The sequence below is a fragment of the Tiliqua scincoides genome, chromosome 2 (genome assembly GCF_035046505.1).
Source record: "Tiliqua scincoides isolate rTilSci1 chromosome 2, rTilSci1.hap2, whole genome shotgun sequence".
NCBI classification, from domain to species: domain Eukaryota; kingdom Metazoa; phylum Chordata; class Lepidosauria; order Squamata; family Scincidae; genus Tiliqua; species Tiliqua scincoides.
In genome coordinates this window covers 187,605,515-187,627,428 of record NC_089822.1, presented here as the reverse complement: position 1 = coordinate 187,627,428, position 21,914 = coordinate 187,605,515, and the positions used below count along the sequence as shown (strand labels likewise).

The window sequence follows — 21,914 nt, the reverse complement described above, 5'->3', positions numbered from 1 at the left end:
CACTCACTTGAATGCACACACTTTGCAGACACTCTCACCCTTCCCATACAGAGTAATACAAGGAAAAGACTATAATAGAATCAGGAGGCACGTGCTATTCCAGTTGTTTTCTGCTCTCTAGGCATGTCTATAAAGAACAGTTCAAGGAGCAGATGAATAGCTGCTGTGGCTGCTGCGGAAGGGTGGCACCTCTTGGATTGGGGCAAAGCAAATGTTTTTGAGCACAAAGTCAAACCAACAAATCTGCTGTTCCATGGGACAGTCCATCTCCCAATGAGGTAGAGAGCTGACAACAAGGGAGGTCAGAAAATACGAGGAGGCAGAAAGGGCTCAAGACGCATCTGTATGGGGAATGTAACCTTCTCCTGCCAGTAGTGGTCGCTATAGGGCTGCCAGAATAAATGGACAAAGACGATACCCAACCTACAAACTGCCTGTTGGAAAATACTTGAATTGCACAAATTGAAAGTGTCTTAACATGAAGGGAAACATGATCCCAGGCCAGCTGGGAAGAAACTGAAAGAAACGCAAGTATCAGATGGATGTTGAGTGGTGCACATCCACTTTATTTATTCTTTCAGGTTTTTTTTTATCATCTCACAAAGGAAAATATCCCCAATCAGAGGGAAGCAATGTTACCTTTACAAAATTTGGGGCTCACTAATTAAGCAGGGGGAAATTTCAGGGCAGTGCCTGCTTGCTACAATAAATTTTGTTCAAGGTGGCACAATACTCTGTTCCCCCCCCCCCCCCCAAAAAAAAAATTCTTTAGGCTCTTTGAGAAATACAGCAAGAAAAGTTTAAGGGCCCAATCCTATTCAACTCTCCAGCTCTGGTGTAGCCACAATGCAGCCCCCATGGTAAGGGAACACATATTCCCATACCTTGAGAAGGTCCCAGTGACTGCCCCTCCACCACAGGATGCAGCGCACACCCCACTGACACAACTGCACCAGCACTGGAAAACTGGATAGGATCGGGCCCTTAGAAGGCTCAATAGTAGAGGCACCGATACCATAAATCTCACAATATGACATCACTAATAATAAGCATTTCACAAATGTAGAATACCAAAATGTTGAAAAGCACAAGCAACTTTACTGACCAGCATGTGACTTGTATAGAAGGGCATGTGACTTGTATAGAAGGGGCAAATGCTTGAAGGAGGGTGTTACTTTTCACTAGAGCTCCTGAAGATGAATCCTAAAACTTTCTATACACGTGCCTTTACTTTTTGCAAACAATGTAGTCCTGCTCTTGGCTTCATCTTTAGTTTTTTTAGCAGCTGGCTGTAAGTTTGAGGATATTTCATGCCAGCAGCAGTATTTTTGTGAAAGAAAATAACTTAAACTCTTAAGAATGGCATTATAAACATTTCCTTCCCATAACACTTTGTACTTGCCAGGATTTGAGTAGTCATGGCAGCTTTGTTATATCTTACCTAACCCTTGTCTGTAAAATACTCATTAGTTTAAAAAATGAAGCTCTGACTAAGCAGAATCTTATTTGATTCCAAGTTTGGAAGCTGTAGCTACTCCAATGCAGGCACTTTTGGGGCTAAATGACACCTAGTTCCTCCAATGAACTACACTGATCTACCAACTAAATATTGAAGATACTTATCTCTCATCCTAACTGTATTACATGAACAAAACTGCCAGTGTAATCCAGTGGGATTTACTTTGATGGAAGGTATTTTGTAATTTATTTCACAGTCATAGGTTTACACCAAAGTTGTATCACTACCTACCACTAAAGGTTTGCAACTAGCTTCTGTACAGGTCTATTAAGAGCCAGAATTTGGCTGGTAATGAAGGTCTTTCAGAACTTGTTCCTAAATTATTCATACAACATAATTCAGCATCTGGGTACAATAGGCATGCTTCATGGGAACAGCACTCCATAGATTACTTGTACTCATCTGGGGAGCATATTGTAGACATACTCCTTTCTTCTTACATCTACCCACCAGACATGCAGTGGCCCAGTTTCAACAAACTTTAATGTAAAATTGATGAGAAGTTTGAGGCAGAAGAGAGTCACCCACACATTGTTTGAAATGCGCAATTGTCTGCTCCAAAAAACATGAGCTTTATTTTCACCAAGACAAAATGTTTTAATTTATTCATGACTCTTATATTACAGAAGCCAAAAAAGGGGAACAGAATAAGATTCATCTGTTAACAGTCTTAAGCTATCTCACTTGTACCTTATATTTTGCATTTCAGTCTTTGAAACATTTTACAATAAGTTTTACCAACACATTTAGGAAGTAGGTTCCATTTCTGCCATACAGATTTTAAAAAATTTACTATAGAATATCAGCACTGAAACACAGTCCTAGAAAAAATAAACTTTACTAATAATAAACCAGGTCATTTTTAGTTCTTCTAGCTTTAATCCAAGAAAAATATTTCTAGAAATTGAGAGTCGAGGTCACCTTTCATTAATAACTGCATTCTGCACCTCATGCATTTATAATTAGTTTAATTCACTGGGCAGGGGAATACATGAGTGGTTACATTTGATGTTGGCTATAATGCTCTGTATTGAGAAAAAGTATGCCCAATGGCCTGTGCTGCCTGGGGCAGATTTTTAATGCTAAAGAAAGGTGCTCTATTGGGCTACGTATTATACAGACATAACAGAATTCTGAGGTTGTCTCATTCTGTAAGCACACAAAGATATTGTTAATGCAAGGATGCAATTACCTGCAAAAGTCTCCTAGGATTCCCTATAACAGCCACCATACTGTTGTGAGCAGTGTAAAAAAGAAAGCTGACAGTCCTGAAAGCTCTCAGCATGAATAAATCAGTGTGGTTCTACTGCCAGCAGTTCTACATCTGGCAGAGGGCACTGTGTAGAAACAGGGAGCATACTATCTTACAATTTCCATCAATTTATATGTACTCTAATGCAGTTTGTAATTATCACTGTAATAGTAGTAGTACTACTATGGTAGTTGCACTTTGAGCAACTAAACAGCCTACACTGCTATACAAATGGAAGAAAGTCCTCCATTTTGTGCACAGAAGGTTGTGCACAACTACCTTATTATATGTATGAGAACACACAATATAGTAAGAACATAAAATTGGGTGTTTAAAGCAATTACTTTATTAATAAATATACATCCATATGACGTAAATACAGATCATGAACACTACTCCATTCCCATACAGACAATTGCACACGAGTAGCTGAAGTTCATGGACATAACATACACAGTATCTAATCAGACTTTATACAGCAGAAGACAGAGTGATGATTTAATATTTAATTGTTTCCACCAAATTAATCTGTCTCACGGGAAAAGCAAATTGTGGAAAATGTGAATCTTAAAGATGACCCATTTAGGTTTTATTTTTTACTCATAGACTTTGCAGAATTTCTTAACATTACTTTAACTTTCCAGATGAAATAGATTACACATTGCAGAACCTAAATTTATCTAAGGGGAAAAAAATCAGAAGGAAAGGCAACTAGTATTTTCTGCCATGTATGTTTCAACTATGTTAAATATACTTATAATAAAAAGTGTCATGTGAATATAATGAAATCCCAAAACTCTGATTGCAAGCAACTGTTTTGTACTTAGCACGCTACATGATGCTGCACTGCACATACAGTAATAAAGCAGAATGAAAACTTAGAACATAACAAGTAAAGTTACCTTCGTTATTCTACCTTTCAAAGTCCTTCAAAACAATTTTTTAAAAATTATCACTGCCTTCGGCATTGTGGATCAAGAAATTTATTGTCCTATATGCAATGCTCAGGCTTGTTTGAGTTTGTCCCAAGACCAAGAGACTTTGAAACATAATTAAAGTGGACTGCTGCAAAAGAGAAATGCCAAATGAGTCTTATCAATGACATTTTATCTTAAAAACACATGAAACAAGGTGCATCAAGAGAAAACTGTTACTCTCAAAGTAACCAAAAAATGCTACCTTCACAATAGTTAGCTCCTTTGTGATAAAACTTCTATCAATGTGTGTCAAGATTCTGAAAATATCCAGTGCAAGATTTCAAAAATAGTAGTAAAAGTTATTTGGTTCTACAGTAAAAGTAAATGTCATCAGAAAGTGAACAGCAATTTGTGTATGTTAAAAATAGCGGCTGTAGTATAGATTCCTATTAATGCTTAATTATGCTAAATACTTTATCAAAAGATGAAACAAATGAACAATTCTACATGTAACCAAAAGAAAAGTGAACACAAATTTGACGTGTAGAATTTCTGAACAGTGCCAAAACACATCAACAATCCTAGCATTAAGAAGAGCAGAATTAAGATATATAAAATTATCAATTTGCTTTACAAATCATGTATTAATACTATGGGGAGAAATGGTCATTCTTCTTCCCCATTCCCCAATAATATCAAAGTATAGGAATTAACATGCTGTTTCAGTGTTGTCATGACAAGAGACAGTGTTACAAAAAAGAAAAGCACAATGTATTCTGATTATATACAGAAGTAGCAAAAATATTTGAATATACCATTCAAACATCTAAAGTTCTTGACCCCCCCCCCCCCCCCAGCATGGCATATGTAAACTGCAGTAGAGGATAACATAAACTGGAATTAAGAAATGCCCAACAGTGGTCTTCAGGCCTCATTTAAAAATCAAAGGCTTTAAACTGCCTTTTAGAAAAACAGAGTTTTTCTTATTTTCTCACAACTGACAATACTAGTCGTTACAATGGGCATGTTTTCCATCTGATAAAACTAATAAGCACAATAAATGAGCATAAATTACTTAGATGATTTCATTATTTTCTCAGCATACTTGAATACAAATTTCATTATACTAGAGCAATAATGCATCTGCGTTATTTCCCAGCATACTTCACGGCACTACTGAATAGATGCACAGGTGAGACGCAAAAGAGAGTAGAATGAGAAAAAAACAGGAGGAGGTAAGACGTAGAATTACTCAAAGGTACACTGGACATGCAACTTGCTCCTTGCCAGTAAGGTGTGCCATTCCTGTAGTTTTTACATTCAGCTGCTCTCCAAGAGAAAGTTCAGAAAGTGTCTGAAGCAGCCTTTTGGTTGAGAAAAAAAAACAAATCTAACAAAACAGCCAACACAACATACATCCTGAGGGTGAATTAGCTCACATTAGCATTGCGTGTGTCAGAAGTTGCACCACTGTGGGAAAGATTAATAAATGTTTCATATTTCTGAAGTTTCTTGAGGAAATATATAACGAACTTCATAGCTTCAGCAAAAAAAAAAAAAAAGAACCCTATTTTAGTAGCAGTTTAGCTGCCATTAGTTTATATGACTAAAGAGCCTTCCAGTACTGTTGAGGTTCATGGTTGCCAGTGCATACATAGTCCCCCCAAATCAATTCAACACACCTATTATAAAATACAGGATAAAGTCCAGCTCATTATGAGTTAGGCATCACTGGAACACCTGAAGGCTTGCTGCTTTTTTCCTGATAAAAAAGGCATGAAATGACATCCATTTCTTGTTGTCATTACTCAAAACAGAGTTGTCATCAAAATGTCAGCAGGCCACAACATTTATCTTACAAAGAAAGAGAATACTGTTCATTTTTGTCTAATTAACCTGAAAGATTTCTGTCCCCATGAATTTGCAAATATTTATGTATAACCTCTTTCTCATGTGTATTTGAAGATACAAATTTAAAAATTCAATCTATAACTATATGTAAACTTATTTTCAGAATAGCTTTAGTTCTTAACAAGAAATATTTGGAATATATTCAATACGGAGCGTTTTTTCAGTTACAAGGTAATGTGTGTACTGTATTATACATTGCGTCACATACACACATTTAAAAACACCACCATCACACACCCAGTTGGGTGTAGAACATTTATTTTAGGAGCACAAAACATCAGGAAATGTATAGTTCTGCACCTCTCATGCATAGATGTATTCCTAAAGTCTGTTATATATCTGGGGTCCATAAACACATCAAATCGCAATTTGCTTAAGCATCAACTGTGGTTTTTAATTATGAACCATGAAATGTCATCCTTTGGTAGATATACGCTCTCTTAGATACAGTATACTTGATAAGTAAGCCTTCTACTGACAAATTAAAAACTGCAAGATCATATAGCTGAAAGGTATAAATTTTCAATCACACCAAATATTAGAAATCCTAAAAGCTTCTACCATCTATGAAGATATTGCCAAGTCAATTAGATGTATGTATCTGACAGATTTTGAAATAAAGGGCCCAATCCTGTACATGTGTATGCCTAATATCACTGAAATCAACTGACTGCATAAATACACACCTGTGCAGAATCTCAGCCACGATTATTATGATTGCACATTTTATGCATACTTGACAGCATTTTTTAGAAGTTGCGAACAAAACATTACAGATATTTAATTATTTGCAATTTGGTACATGTAGTCTTAGGCTTTTATAAGTCGATATCCAATAGTTAGCATAACTAAGAGAGCTACCATACTTTAAAGGCAAAACAGCACTTTCATTATTTCAAGTGCTAGATATGAAATATTTTTGAAAAATGTTTGAGTTACTTGTAACTGATAGCACTTTAATGCAATGACTGCCTGGAATGACCACTTTTCAAAAAATATAGTTTTGAAAATTTCAAAGTATCTACAAATATTTGAGGTCCGTGCTAAGTTCCAACAACTGTGGAAAATTTAGTTCTTTTTCTACTCTCTCCTACAAAAGAAAAGAAAAGAAAAGAAAAAAGACATACACTGCAAAATTTTCAGAACTGTTATTGGTAAAATAGTTTTGGATTATTGAGTTCCATTAGTCTATTCCAATTTTTTTTTTCTTAAATAAACTAGGAGTCAGAATTCTCTTCTACGAATTACTAAACCCATAACTAAAATGGCCAGACAATAATTTTGACACTTTGACACTTTTGGGAAACACACAAGGGCATCACTAAGGAGTCCACTTGTAAACATAAGAAACATGAAGTGATTACGATATGACATATTTAAAAAAAATAAAATGCAGGAAAGAAAGTTATGGAAAAGTTACAAAAAAGTGAAAAAACATGCCACAAATCAGATAATTTAAAAAGAATTACTGAGGAAATGTGATCTAATTCCTCTTTTTTCACTCTGCAGGTTGCTTGATTTTGCTACTTGTTTCCCCAGCAGCATGCACTCCTCTGTTATGCACCACAGCATAGGGAAAAGCTGCACTGCTACAAGTGTAACTTAGATTTGCAAGTCGTGATAGAGCTTTAATGCTACCTGGAGGTCTCCCTGGGCTGACTTTGTATCCTGCAGCTTTAGTTGTGCCCAAGGGTCTGCCTGGACTTGTCTTAAATCCAGCTGCTTTGGTGGTCCCCAGCGGTCTACCTGTGCTTGTTCTGTACCCCGCTGATTTTGTGGTCCCCGATGGTCTTCCACGTTTACCAGATCTGTTGAGGTTTTTCTTTTTCTTTAGTTCATCTTTCGTCTCTATACTCCTGCCACTTGAGGTCTGCAAGTGTGGTTCATTTAATGCGTCTTGTCTCTGGCATGGTATTGGCTTGTGGCTGACCGTGTGGCTATACTTGGCTTGTTGCGTGGAATATAAATCAAACTGATCAGTGGGTGTCACGTTGTCATCATTAAGGCAAGCACCCTTTCCGGTCCCACAGAAAGGGGAGTTACCGCTGGCAACAGGATGCATCATTTTCTAAAAAAATTAAGGAAATTGTTTTATATGTCTAAGACAACACTCAAAAGGAATACATTTGTTTTATTTCATCTGTAAGTACTTTATTGCAGCTATGAACATTCTCCTCAATTAAAGAAACTGGCTCAGGGCACAAGTCAATAAGACTAAATAAGAAGGTACAAATATTTGAGAGATTATCAGCTTTACAGTTATTAGGATTTTTTGAAATTCACTGTTGATTAAAATTACTTATGGCGCAATCCTAGCCCCTTATGTCAGTGCTTTCCAGCACTGGCATAGCGGTGCCAATGGGACATGTGCTGCATCCTGCAATTGGGTGTCAGTCACAGAGGCCTCCTCAAAGTAAGGGAATGTTTGTTCCCTTACCTCAGAGCTGCATTGCCCTTATGTCAGCGCTGGAAAGCACTGACATAAGGGGTTAGGATTGCGCCCTAAATAATATAACCTTTGGGGGGAAAAACTAGTTCTTTTGTTAGTAGGTACTGAATGCAAACCAAAAAGAAATCCATGTCATTTTTATTTTCCAGAGCAAACCACCCCTCATTCCTCCCCATCCCTATTTTGTTATTAAAAGTGTGTTATTTTCTCTCTTTCATGCAGACAAGTTACAAGTACACATTAGATCAGTGTTTCTCAACCAGTGGTACTTGAAGTGGTGTTTGGTGGAACTTGTGGGACCCCTGGGCACCTGCCACCCAGCAGCAAGACCAGGAATGCAACACAAACAGCAGTAGGAGCTCCAAAGCATGCTTTTCTGTGCTCAAAAAAAAAAAGCCCTCCTGTGTGCTCTGAACCTCTTACTGGTGTTTGTCGCATCGCATCTGGCCTCCCAACCCAGAAGTAACTGCCAATGTTACTTCCAGTGGCACTTTGAATAGATGGACCATGTGAAGTGGTACAGTGAAGGACAATGTTGAGAAACTCAGCATTAGATCAATCGAAATAATAGAATCAACCACAATTCTGCCAACTCCAACTTTTCCCACTACAATCATGTTCCTACACCTTATTGAAGGGCAGTAGGCTCAGTGGAAGAACACATCCCTGGCATGTAGGGCTGGAAAAGACCCCTCTCTGAAACCTGGAGAGTTGCTGTTAGTCAGTGTAGACAAGGGGCCTCCATACAGCCCACGGTGCACCAAGAAAAACCTCTTGGGCATGACCCAGCAGTGGAAAAGCCTTACTATTCGGCCCTGCTGCCTTCATGCCCAATCTTTATAGAAATCTGCGCTGGACAGTCACTTCTGCTGCGGATAGCCTCAGAAGGCTGTGCGCCCCAATTTCAAGGGGGAAGTGGCTGCCCAGTGCAAGTTTCTACGAAGATTGGGCATGAAGACGGGATTCCTATAGTCAAGGGGTACATCAATTAGGACAGTCTATACTCAGAGACTCATGGTGCCTACTGGATTCCCATCCTCGATAGAGGATTTTTCCACTGACCTTGACTGAACTGTCAGTGTTTCACTGATTTAACTGAACAGAACCGCTGATATAATGGCCCCTAGATGTCCTTTTTCTCCTGGTTTACTGAGCAATTGAGAGGGATCAAGGCAAAAGGAAGACTAAAGCAGGGATGTCAAACATGTTTCATACAGAATGCTCAAGTTAGCATGCATGGTGCCTGCTAGTGACATCATTAAGCAGAGGATAGCCAGAAATAAGCACTTTGTTCTCAAACAGCAACTCGTTAGCCACAAATGACAGAAATGTACAAATCTTCTTCATATTCTCAAGATATGAGCCCTTGGAGAACCCAATTGTAATGAGGGTGATAAACTGCTTCCAAGGGCCACATTCAGCACGCAGGACTTATGTTTGACACCCATGAACTAAAGAATAAATGGAGCGCAATTCACATCAAAACTATCTGCTGCAAGCTTTCTTTAAACATCTACAATAATGGCAGCAATGTAGTTTTTTTTTCTCATCTTATACTAAGTCTGGAAACTTCAGACCTATCACTTTAAATCTAGAGCAGCTGTTCCCAAAGTCCTCCTTGGGAAGAGGGAACCACTTGAGTTTTCATAGGGTGGGGCTGCAGCACCCCCCATAAACATGCCACTGCTGGGACAGAAGGGGGAGTTTAATCTGCCAGAAGGTTGTGTCAGTTTACGGGGGGGGGGGGGTGCTGGGAGCCCCACAGAGCCCTCTGCAGGACCCCCCCAGCCTCTAATTCACTAAAAACAGTGATTAGAAGCCACTTCCAGTTTCACTATCAAAAACTAGAAGTTGTTTCCGATGGTTTCTGATTCAGTGAATCAGAGGCATGGGGGGGCTCTATGAGGCTCCTTGCACCCCCCCCCTGAAAACTGATGCGACCTGCTGGTAGGTAAAACTCCCCTTCTGTCCAAGCAGCAGCACAATCCTGCCTACCTCCCTCCCTCGCCCCCTTCCTTGCCACTTAAAGGGGCATAGGCCAGCGCTTCCCATACTGGTGGGTCACGACCCACCAGTTTGGGAATCGGTGTTTTATCCAGAGCAGGGGTGTCCAAACATTTTAGCTGGAGGGCCACATCATCTCTCTGACACTGTGTCTGGGGCCAGGGGAAAAAAAGAATTAATTTACATTTAAAATTTGAATAAATTTACATAAATGAATTTATTAGAGATGGAACTTATATGAATGAATGAAGGTCTTGCAGTAGCTCAAGGCCTATAAAAGGCCTTACACAAAGCAAGGCCAGCCTTTCCTTCACAGAAACTGCTGCATCACAGATGTGAAACAGCAAGTAGAGGAGAGAGCCCTTGTCAGGTGAGACAGCTCAGGTGAGAGGTCAAACAGTTGTCCTCATGCTGAGAGCAGTTGCCTCGGGCCAGCAAGGGCTCCAGCAAGTCTCTGGAGGGCCAGAGTTTCATTGGAGACTGAGGGCTCCCCAAGGGCCTGATTGGGAGCCCCCAAGGGCCACAAGTGGTCCCTGGGCCAGGGTTTGGGCACCCCTGATCTAGAGTATTTGTCTGGTTTGAGGGTTAACCACTTATCCGTGAGTCAAACTGATTTGACTTGTGGCCTACCACTTTAGACAGTTCAGAGGCTAGAGGCTCATCCTTCTTATGCCTCGTTGGAAGGACATGCAATGCACTGTACAGACCATTCAAAGAATGTTACAGAATTTTTAGAACCCTTTTATGTAAGACATCCAAATGTAGAATCATGTTTAGCTGTCAATAAATACAAAAGGAGACAGGAAAATTAAGCAAACTACAAGCCTTTGCAAGACTTGCCCTTTAATAACACCCCCCCAAAGTACATTTTTCTCAAATTTCACATGGAAAAACAGGACTGCTTCATGTAAGACAAGACTGCCTATGAGAAACTGAACTTCTGAGTAAGGAGTTGCATAAACCCCACATTTAGTTGGTCATAGTTGTTGCACTACATGCACAAGTAAAAGCTGGCACCAATCAATTCTTCATGCAACATCTACATGCAGCTAAATGGTATGCTACAAATGAATATTAAATGCATCGTTTTTATCACCATCTACAGACATATTTTTAACGGCTGCTTTTAATCTTGACTGGTAACTCTTACTTGTGTTAATAATGGCAGTTTGATTCCCCTTGTTCTTAATTATTTTGTGACTGTGGTTTTTAGTTTTTATTGTTGAAAGCTGCTCTGAATGTTGATGGAAAAGTAGAGTTTAAAAATATAAACAAACATAATGAACTTTCCATGTTGGAAATTTGTCTTGTGTGCAGCAGACAAGGCAATTCACACTTGCAATGTTTTCTGTTAGCAGGAAGCCTGCAAGAGCAACAAATATATTCCATATTCTACAGCTACATAAGCAATTACTGTGCTATTCCAGGGAGGAGCAGAAGACACTGCAAAAGAATATAAAATAGGTTTTTAATAAAATGAAAGTGTACGTGCAAATTCCTGTACTAAATAGCTCCCAAGCTATGAAAATATTTGAGCAGCTGTATATTACTATCTGTGTTACAGTACTATTTATAAGAAACAGTAAATCAGGTTCAGCAAAGTATTCCAGAATTTTACAGTTGTTTTGTACATTTAACTGAACTTAACTAGAAGTTTTATCTATTATTCTAACAGGTGCAAAGTTTAATCTAACCAATGAGTCAAGTAATCACCATAAAGTGTCCACAATCAGGCAGCAGATTAAAAATTATTAAAACTGAAGATTATAAAAACTGAAGTTGAAAATCATATAAAGACATTCTCTGTCCTTTCACAAGGAGGATTGCGTCTTCCAAAGTGATACCTGCTATGACACATTCTCTATTATTCAAAAACAAAGAAAACATGTCTTTCAGAACTACTGCTTTTACCCATATATTGTACTAATTTAACTGATTCAACAGAATCATGCATTAATCAACCAAGATTTATTTAATTAGGTGACAGTCCTATAATCAATGTTGCTTTCCAACATTGTTTCCTGAAAAACATTTGCAGTTCGTAGAATAACAATTACTGGTGTATTTGAAAATAGTGTTATTTACTCAGAAGTAAGCCCACTGTGTTCAATAAGACTTAGGCCAGAAGATCTCAAACTGGGGTGTTGTGAAACCACAGCCTGAGGACCTTTAGGAGCCTGAGGAGCCTTTGCTCCTTTAAGGGGCAGGGAGGAGGAATGTAGTGATCACAAAACTGGAAGTGGGTTAATTAGATTCTCAGCTGCTTAGGGAGCCCTGCAGAGGCTTCCGTGGGGCCCCTGCACCCCAGGGAAGCTGCTGCTCTTTCCAGTAAGTAGAAGAAAGCCCCTTGTGCCCCTGGTAGCAGCACAATCCTGGGGATCACATTGCTGCATTCCCCCTCTCCGCAACAACTTACTGCAGTTCAGGAACTCCAGGAGAGTTTGGGAACCACAGACTTAGGGCCAAATCCTATCCACTTTTCCAGCGCCTGTGCATGCACTGCACCCTGTGGTAGGGGGACAGCCATGGAGGCCTCCTTCAGTTAAGGGAATGTTTGTTCCCTTTCCTTAGGGCTGCATTGCAGCTGCACCAGCACTGGAAAGTTGGATAGGACTGGGCCCTTAGGCTGTAAACAACAACAACAACAACAACAACAGTATTTATATACCGCTTTTCAACAAAAAGTTCACAAAGCGGTTTACAGAGAAAATCAAATCTCTAATGGCTCCCTGTCCCAAAAGGGCTCACAATCTAAAAAGATGCAACACCAGCAGACAGCCACTAGAAAAGACACTGCTGGGGTGAGGTGGGCCAGTTACTCTCCCCCTGCTAAATAAAAGAGGAGCACCCACTTGAAAAAGTGCCTCTTAACCAGTTAGAAACGAACACCTCTACTGATAAGCACCCCAAGTCTGCTGTGTTCAGCAAAAGACAGGAGCACTTACTCACAAGAAATCCACAAGTAGGGAGGGCTTTCTTGCATGTAGCTATCTTCTGACCTAATCAGAATAATTTGTTATGCTTCCCAAAATGAAATTTCATTGCAGTTTTTGGTTTTGCCATTTAAATAAAAGCATTGCAACTATGACCCATATTCTGCAATGTGTGTTGGAGACAAAAGTAGCTTGATGTATATTTTTCAAAAAATTCAACAGTTTTCACTAGATGAGCTCTAATGTACATAATAATTCTAAAGTTATAGTAATAATCTGAAGAGATAAGTTAAGTCACTAGAACGCTGGAGCTTATCAATTTCTAAAGCTATCAATACCTAGGTATAACTTGTGAAAAAGATTGTTTTTTTTCTGGAATACCCAACTGTATATTGGATGGAAATGCAGAACAAAAAGATTCTACTCCTCCTGCAATGCCTTACAAGAGAAATTAAGGTATAACCCAAAAATGGTTTTAAAAAGCTAGCAATATGTACACAGCTAACTACACAGAAAAGATTAAGCCTTTTTAAGAACTTGGGACCCAGGTATAGTTAATGGGATGCTACACAATTATTGGTACAAGTCAGACATGCTCTAATAAGAAATGTGCCCATCAAACAATATTTAAAGCAAGACAAATATCTTTCACATGTATTAGCTGTATGACTATACAGTTACAAATGTTACAGGATACAAAATACAGGAGTGGTTAAAGACTTCAATTTAGTATGTATTAGGTTGGATATACACAGAAGGAAAATACAGGCAAAAAAAAGCAGCTCATTTCTTGCCAGTAACAAAGGCATTGTAATATGACACTTAACAAGATGGGAACAATTCAAGAGTTAGTCCCCTATATGACAACTTCAAATTGTGTAGCTCTCCCTGCTGTTGGGAGGCCATAGCAGAGCAACACTCAGCAGCTTAACTCACTTTTCTCTCCACCCAAACCTACCAGGCCAGAGTCCTGGACTGTAAGCATCCTTCATGGGTGCAGCAAGAAAAGCTGCATAGGGTGGAAGGGGTGGGGATTAAAGGCGGCAATTCAATCAGCAAAAGGAAAATTGAAAAAGGCCATTGCCTGTTTCTGGTATTCCACAGCACTGCCATACACTTTTCCATTTCAGCCACAAAGCTGTCAGGGCTGCATATTGACCTTATAGCTTTAAGGAACGTTACCTTTTAATGTGCTGTGCCTGACCCATCTCTTTTGTTCAGACAGGATACTGTTGTTAGGGCACGATCGACTCAGAAGGCTGGACTTAAAAGTCCAATCATATGCATGTCTATTCAGAAGTCTTATTTTGTTTAATGGGGCAGACTCCCAGGAAAGTGTGGACAGGATTGCAGCCTTAGAACTGCTGATTGCTCCCCTCTCCCCCCCCCCCCCCGCTTTGACAACACTACCTATTTTAAGGCAGTAGTTCCAGTACATGTTGGTGACAGCAGAACCAAGGGTGGTGACAGCGGGTGATCCACACTGAGGCTGAACTCCTACCACACTTACCTGGGAGTAAGCCCCATTGACCCGAAAGGGGCTTACTTCCGAGTAGACATGCCCAGAATGGGCTCTTCAAACACCACACACCCAGAGCTGATTCTTTGGCAAGTCTGTTGACAAGAGAGCCCCTGGAGGCCCCCCCCCCAGAGGGAGGCTCCGAGAGTCCTGGGTCCAGCCCTCCAGGCTGCTGCAGAGGGAGGAGGAGGGAAGGCCCCTTCTCTCCCCACAGAGGAGGGCGCCCTCCACGCCCCTCTCAAGGCCCCAAGGGTGTTCTCACTGCTGTCCCCAGAACTGCGCTTCCCGGCCCCGAGGGGCGCCCGGGGAGGCTCCGTCTCGCCCGCCCGGAGGAGGAGGAGGCGAGGGGAGCGACGCCAGCCAGGCCCAGCCACCGGGGCGGCTCCTACCTGCGGGCTCCGGAGCGGGGAGGCGACGGCGGGCGGGCGGGCGGGCGAGGAGCAGAGGGGCTGGCGGAGGGTCGGGGGCGCTGCCTTGCGGGCCCCTCCCCGCGGCCGGCGGCCTTCTTCCCTTCCACGCAGGCAGGCAGGCGGGGCACCGGGAAGAAACTCGGGCGGCGGAGGAGCGGGCTGAGCCGGGCCGAGGCAAGGGGAGCCGTGGCGGCGGCGACGTGCGCGCTCCTGGTCAGGCCGCCGCGGGAGCGAGCGCGGAGAGGCCGGCGGGGGAGGCGCCTCGGAGAGGGGCCGCTCGCTGGGGGAGTTGTTCGGAGGGGCCCGGCGTGGGTGGGGGGTGAAGGTCACGTGGTCGGGGGAAGCCGGGGGGGGGCTGCTGTGAAGCGCCTTAGAGCGCATCCCACGCCTGTCTACTCAGAAGTCGGTCCCATTAGAGTCAGTGGGGCTTACTCCCAGGAAAGTGTGGCTAGGATTGGGCTATGAGACTGCAGTCCTATCCAAACCTTCCTGGCTGGGAATGAGCCTCATTGACTCTAATGGGACTGACTTCTGAGCAGACACACATCAAATGGGGCTGTTAACTCCTGGGTGCAACTCTGAGGCTGGCACTGCTTGGACCTCTTCAGGATGGGGGTGTCAGAGATGCAGGTGCAAACAACCCCTCCCCCGTGCACACATCCTTAGTAATAATCATAGTAATAGCAGCTCTATTGGCCTTTTCAGCCACACTAGACGCTGTGCCAGAACCACCTTTCAGAGCGCGATACCATAGTCTTTCGAGACTGAAGGTTGCCAATACAATACAAAAGCAGCTCTAAAGGCCACAGGTGTCTTGCTGGGGATGCTTCCCTTGTGGCACTTGCACAGGAAGTGGCTCCCGTGGGGGACAATTTGGCTCACTTTAACTCAACTTGTATCTTTTCACTGCAAAAGAGGGGGGGGATGCATCTCTCATGCTGGAGCAGCCCTTTATGTTGCATTGTCCTTTGAATTGTAAAGCCCTTACAGAAAGAGCACATGCATCAGGGAGGAAGGGTGAGAAGGAGAAAGATTAGAGAAAGAGGAGAAAGAGTTAGGACAGACAAAAGAAAATATTTCTTTACTCAGCATGGGTTGGTCTGTGGAACTCCTTGCCACAGGATGTGGTGATGGCATCTGGCCTGGGCGCCTTTAAAAGGGGATTGGACAAGTTTCTGGAGGGAAAATCCACTATGGGTTACAAGCCATGATGTGTATGTGCAACCTCCTGATTTTAGAAATGGGCTATGTCAGAATGCCAGATGCAAGGGGGGGCACCAAGATGAGGTCTCTTGTTATCTGGTGTGCTCCCTGGGGCATTTGGTGGGCCACTGTGAGATACAGGAAGCTGGACTAGATGGGCTTATGGCCTGATCCAGTGGGGCTGTTCTTATGTAAGATGTGCATTGAGATGGGGGGAGGAGACATGAACAAGTGACCAAGAAGGTAATAGCAAGCGAAGGTGGGCAGGGGAGAGGCTGCACTGCCTGTGTTGGTTCTGTGGTTTAGTTGTGCATTGGAAACTGCAGTACGTGTCCAAGTATTGTCTGTAGGACTATAGTCCTAGGCTGTGTACATTTCCCTGAGGGGAAGCTCATCTGAACACAGTGAGACTTACTTCTGAGTAAACATGGCTAAGCTTGAACTGTTGGTGAAGAACGCTTTGTAATCTTAAACTCTAATTTGCTGCTGTATGAGCTTTGGTAAGCAAAAACTTTCTTCATCACATGTCTCTTGCAATTAGATGCTCTCATCCGGGGCTGCAGACTCTAGCATCTGAAGCTCTGCCCAGGAGAATCTAATCATGAGTTGCCTCTGATTAAGGATGTTTTTGCTGACCAAAACTCCTGCTACAGTAAATTAAAGTTTAACATACCCGAGGCCTTTTTGTTGTCTTTAGCTCATGCAAAGACTTGCTTTGCAATTCATGAAGTGGTATCCTTTGCAAGGCTAGGATAATGTCATGTAGCTCTGTTGTCCATACCTTTGAAACTTTTTCCAGTACTATCTTCTTAATCAGTGGCAAGCAACAACATGCATGCCCATATATTACCACTAGGCTCCTGCAGTGATTCTTAGGACACTAGGTGTTAGGAGTAGTCCCCACCTCCCTTATGTGAAGACATGGATTGCCATTATAGGGGTCTTCTCATTTTACCCATTGGCCTCAAAGGGAATTTATGGTGTGACATGGCTCTGGTTTCCTGGGGTGTAAGGGAGCTGGACTTGGGAGTGATGCTTCAAATCTGTCTTTATTGGCAGGCAAATTATAAACAAATGATGGAGCACAATCTCCTCAACAGAGAACAGGTTAGTCTTCGGACCCCAATGGGTTTATTCATCTGCAGTAGGTTTTGGCCCCTGGGTGGCTCTCAGTGTGACTGCCAATGCAGATGTTCACTGTCTCCCATGACCTGGAGATGGGATGATGTGGTTACTATGGGGCCCACCTGAGCACATACCAAGTGCCTGGTCCCTTGAGAAGGAGTTGGGCAGGGTTGCCCAACATAAGGTCTTCCCAGTCAGCGGGCACATAAATACTCTATCCCTGAGGTGGCTGGTGGTGGGGAAAAGGTCCCTCACCATCTTTCCTCCTCCTGCCACCCACGGGGGTGGGGGCGCTGGTCCAGTAGGTTTCCCTGCCTGCTCATCTTTCTCCCTTATCTCACTGTTGCTGTTCCTTCTCCTGGTGCTGCCCCTCTCCCTGTATCTGATCTGTCACCATTTTTCTGCTTGCCTCCTGATGCTCCTTCTTACTTCTCCTACACTTCACTTCTCTCTTTCTCCTGCTTCTACTTCCACCACCACCACCCCCTATCCACCCTGGGTGCTTTTTATGGGTACTTACCAAATGCCTGGTCCATTGTTAGAGAAAGGGCCAACAAATGATGCTCTGCTGGCTCCTCCCACCAAAGTTCAGTGCTCATTAGTCACAGAGAAGAAGGGGAGGACTTGCTTTCTGTAGTTCCTGACAGCAGAACTAGAACCAGTGGGTTGAAACTACAGGAAAGTAGGTTTAGGCTGGGCATGAGGAAGAATTTACTACTATAGCTGTCTGGCATCAGAACAGCCTTCTTGTGTAGTTGTGGACTCTTCCTCATTGAAGGTTTTCAAGCAGAAGCGAAATAGCCATCATTCAGGGATGCTGTTATCACCTACCCTGAGCAATAGATTAGATTAGATGGCTTTCAAAGTGCCAGCCATGCTATGGTCCTGTGCTCCTCCAGTACAATTTTGACTGACAGCAATGGACTCCCAAAGTATCTTTGCAACAAACACATCAAAATGGTCCTTAGGAAAGAGTACCATTGTTATATCATTGGCAATTCTGTTCCTGTCAGTCACCAACTCCCTTTTTCCATGACCAATAATCTATCAACAGCAAAGCAGACCTACACAAAAAGGTGAAACATGATCTCTAGAAAATGTCCTTATCTGCCACCTTCCTGGCCAGTTCATTCACTGATGCAGTACTTTTCTTAGCCAGAACCATGGCCACCAGTGTGGTCGCTCATAGGAACACCTGGTGAAGAATTTGGGAGATGGCCCTGGATTCACAATTCCAGCTGGGAAGTCCTTCTATGCCATCCTGGTCAAAACCAAGGATAAAAAGAAAGTCCTTTCTACTTAAAAGGCAGAGAATTGAGCTTCTCAACATAGCCCTTTTATGCCTTCAGACCCCTCAGAAAACCCAAGGAAATCAGAAGCTGCAAACCCAAATGACAAATTTCAAACCTATGAACAAGAGCAGTTCCCAAGGCAGCTCTTCCTCATTCCTGATAACATCTAGTTTGCATAGAATAGTACACAAGCATAACATCTAGTATAACCTCCTAACATGCATAGATGAACAGGCTTCTGGGCTAGTCCAGTAACTCAGATGACATTAAGGAGAGTGAATGAAAACTTCATTAGAACTGGGAGGGAAAGCTAAATCCCACTTATTTCAATTTAACTTGCTTCCAAGCTGGTGTGACAAATCCTGTAGATTTTTTGAAATTATGAACATGGATCCAAGTAAATATATGCATAGGATTGTCCTATCAGTGTATTAAACCGGTTTACTTGGAAGTAATTCTTTGATCAACAAAATAACTTACAAAATGTGGCAGCAGTAAGGAGAGGGGTTTATGCCACAGAATTGTGACAGTGAAAGTAGAATCTGCTGTGTAAGTTAACGAAGCATGAGTTTGCTTGCTGGAAAAAGATTGCTGCTCTTGATGACATGCAGATAAATTAATTCGCTCAGTCCTTAAAGAAGGTTTTGATCCTGTGCCTCAGACTGCAGCTCACATTCTAGAGTGCTAAGGTGTTGATTTTATGACAAGCCTTTCAGAAGGGAAGAAAGGCTGAGAGAATTGCACTCTCTGACTCCATTCTGCTTGCAAGCATTATCATGAAAAGTGCAGTAGATTAATATTTAATTGTTTATTTGCTGCTGCAAAGGCTCGGCTGCCTTGTGCTATTGCTGCATGTAGCCAGCTTCTTATGAGTAATGCATGGCAGCAGGGAAACAGCTGCCCTGCCTCTAGAAAAGAACACTTGTAAAAAAGAGAAATGCCTTACAATGATGACCTTAAAGCCCACTATTTTGTACATTACAGGTTGGAAGCAAGATGGATCTTTCCAGGGCAATGACTTTTTAAAAATGTGTTGGAGACAGATTTTCTATTGAACCCTTTACATGCCTATCTGACAGAGTCAATAAATTACTAGTACAATGCATAGCCAGCAGCCTATTCCTATCCCTTGTGCCAGCAGCACAGAGCAATGCTGCAAAATATCGGAGTCCTCACCAGCACTCCAGAGATGGACAAATGAACAAATAAGCTTTCAGAGTCCAGACCCCACTTTAACCCATTTCTGCCCAGCCCACAGGTATATACATTTGATCCCTGTTGTGTATATGCAACATTGGGTAGAAATGGCTTAAGCTCATCAATGCCCCAAGAGCGTAACATACAATCAGTGTGTTAATCTTTAAAAATGCCACACATATGTGCTACAGAAGATTAACACAATTAGCCTTCTTGCATTTCAAAACATGGTGTAACAGTGGCACTACAGATGGATACTAATATCAGAACATGTAAACATTTATTCAGTTTAATAACTATAATTTCCATAACATTTATTAGTGTTCAGAATTAGTGGTATATCACACTGTGGGCTGCAGTTCCTATGATGACCACCTGGAGCTATGCAATGCAACCCCAGGCCAACTGCTGTGGCCTGCTAAGGTGATTTGACAAACCATGCTGGTTCCTAGAAATCACCCCTTTGTTTTCTAAATGCTCTAAAAGACTGAGCAGTCTGTAGTTTCCCAGATCTTCCCCTTTCTCTTTTTTAAAGTTAGGGACAATGCGTGCTCTTTTCCAATCTTTGGGCATCTCACCCATTCTCCATGGGTTTTCAGCAGACAATGGCTATGTGGCTACACCTGCTGACTCCTTTAGTACCCTGGGGTGTAGTTCATCTGGACATGGGAGTGTGATTTAATTTAAAATCACTAGGTGTTCCTTTACCATCTCTTTACTGATCCTGAGCTGTGATAGCCCGTTCTTCATTAGTGCAACTTTTGTAAGGTTGAGCCATCTTCCCTTTTGCACAGCTCCAGCACAGACATTCAAAGTAAGAGTTGAGCAGCTCTACCTTCTCTCTCTCTGTTGTTTGTTACCACCTCCCCATCTTTCCCACACAGCAGCCAGCTGCTTCTTTGACCTTCCTCTTTCAGCTGTAACCAAATCCCTTTTTTGTTGTCCTTGGCATCCCTCACCAGCCTCAGTTTGTACAGTGTTTTAGCCTTCCTGCATCATCCTTGCACAGGTGAGGGGTGTATTGACGTGCTGTTGCTTAGTTAACTGACCCTTCTACTTCTTGAATGTGTTCATAGGGCAGCTATAGGCATATCTACCGAGGTCTAGAATGAAAATTTCCATAACACACAGCTAAAGTACAGAATTTAGAAACTGGCATATGAACCATCCTGCCTCACATAGGTGTGGACCACTCATTTATTGAAGCAGTTTGGCTGGTGACTAGTCTGGTAGATCTTGGGAATGTTGTGGACGTAGCACACCTAGATTTCAGCAAAGCATTTGACAAAGGGTGCAATCCTAACCTGCACCAGTACAGCCAGGCTGCAGTGGCCTGTGCTGTATTCTATGCAGGGTAGGAGGCTCTGGAGGTCACCTTGAGGTAAGGGGATATTTTCCTCCTTACTCCACCTAACACCCCAGCCTGCCCTATGGGCCTACTTGAATCTGTGCCTGTTATTAGCTGGCAAAAATCCAAGCAGCCTGTGTAGGGCTGCCTGGCCTGGGAGTGGGGGTAAGGGTATGGTGTGTGCTGCCACTACCAATCCTGGCCCCTCCCAAGCCTGATCATTCTCCTATTCTACCCTTCCCCATCCAGAAATGTCCCCTCCCTACCCTCAGAATGCTTTCCAGCCTCTCCCACCCCCTGCACCACCTGTCACCACGTTCACCTGCACCGGCCTGTGCAAGGTCAGAGACGACACACGTCTTTGTGCTGGTGTAGCCTGCTCTCCTGTCAGTGCAAACGTGCCTTACAGCATGTTTGCAACCCTTGGGAGCCAGTGTAGGGGGCCTGCTTTAGCTGAACTCCGGGCTTGGATCAGACTGCCCATCTCCTGATATCCTTGTGGGTACAATGTGGGCTAGATGATACTATTTGTTGTTGGGTTCAAGCTGGTTGAACACTCACTCCAAGCAAGTGCTGTTAAATTGTTGTATGAACTGGGAGTAGCATGCCATAGGCCTGTCTTGGGCCCTGTGTTTTTCCACATTTTCATAAAAGGCATGGATGAGGGGGTAAAGAGAATGCTTATCAAATGGCACAAAGTTTTGGGGAAAGGGAGAATAGCTAACATTCTGGAAGCCCTAATTAGAATTCAAAACGATCTTGACAGGTGGAATCATTGGGCCCATACCAACAAGATGAAGTGTATTGGAAACAAATGTAAAGTCCTGCATGTATG

General features: G+C 42.5%; 1 protein-coding gene across 1 annotated transcript; it reads right to left on the bottom strand.

Annotated features, from left to right (window-relative positions):
* Nucleotides 1-4,533: 4,533 nt before the first annotated feature.
* Nucleotides 4,534-15,100, bottom strand: C2H5orf24 (chromosome 2 C5orf24 homolog). The gene is made up of 2 exons (XM_066618223.1): nt 14,894-15,100; nt 4,534-7,667 (listed from the first exon to the last, which is right to left on the bottom strand). The coding sequence occupies exon 2, from the start codon at nt 7,662-7,664 to the stop codon at nt 7,098-7,100; it is 567 nt and encodes a 188-aa protein (XP_066474320.1). The 5' UTR covers nt 7,665-7,667; nt 14,894-15,100; the 3' UTR covers nt 4,534-7,097.
* Between the last annotated feature and the right edge of the window lie 6,814 nt (nt 15,101-21,914).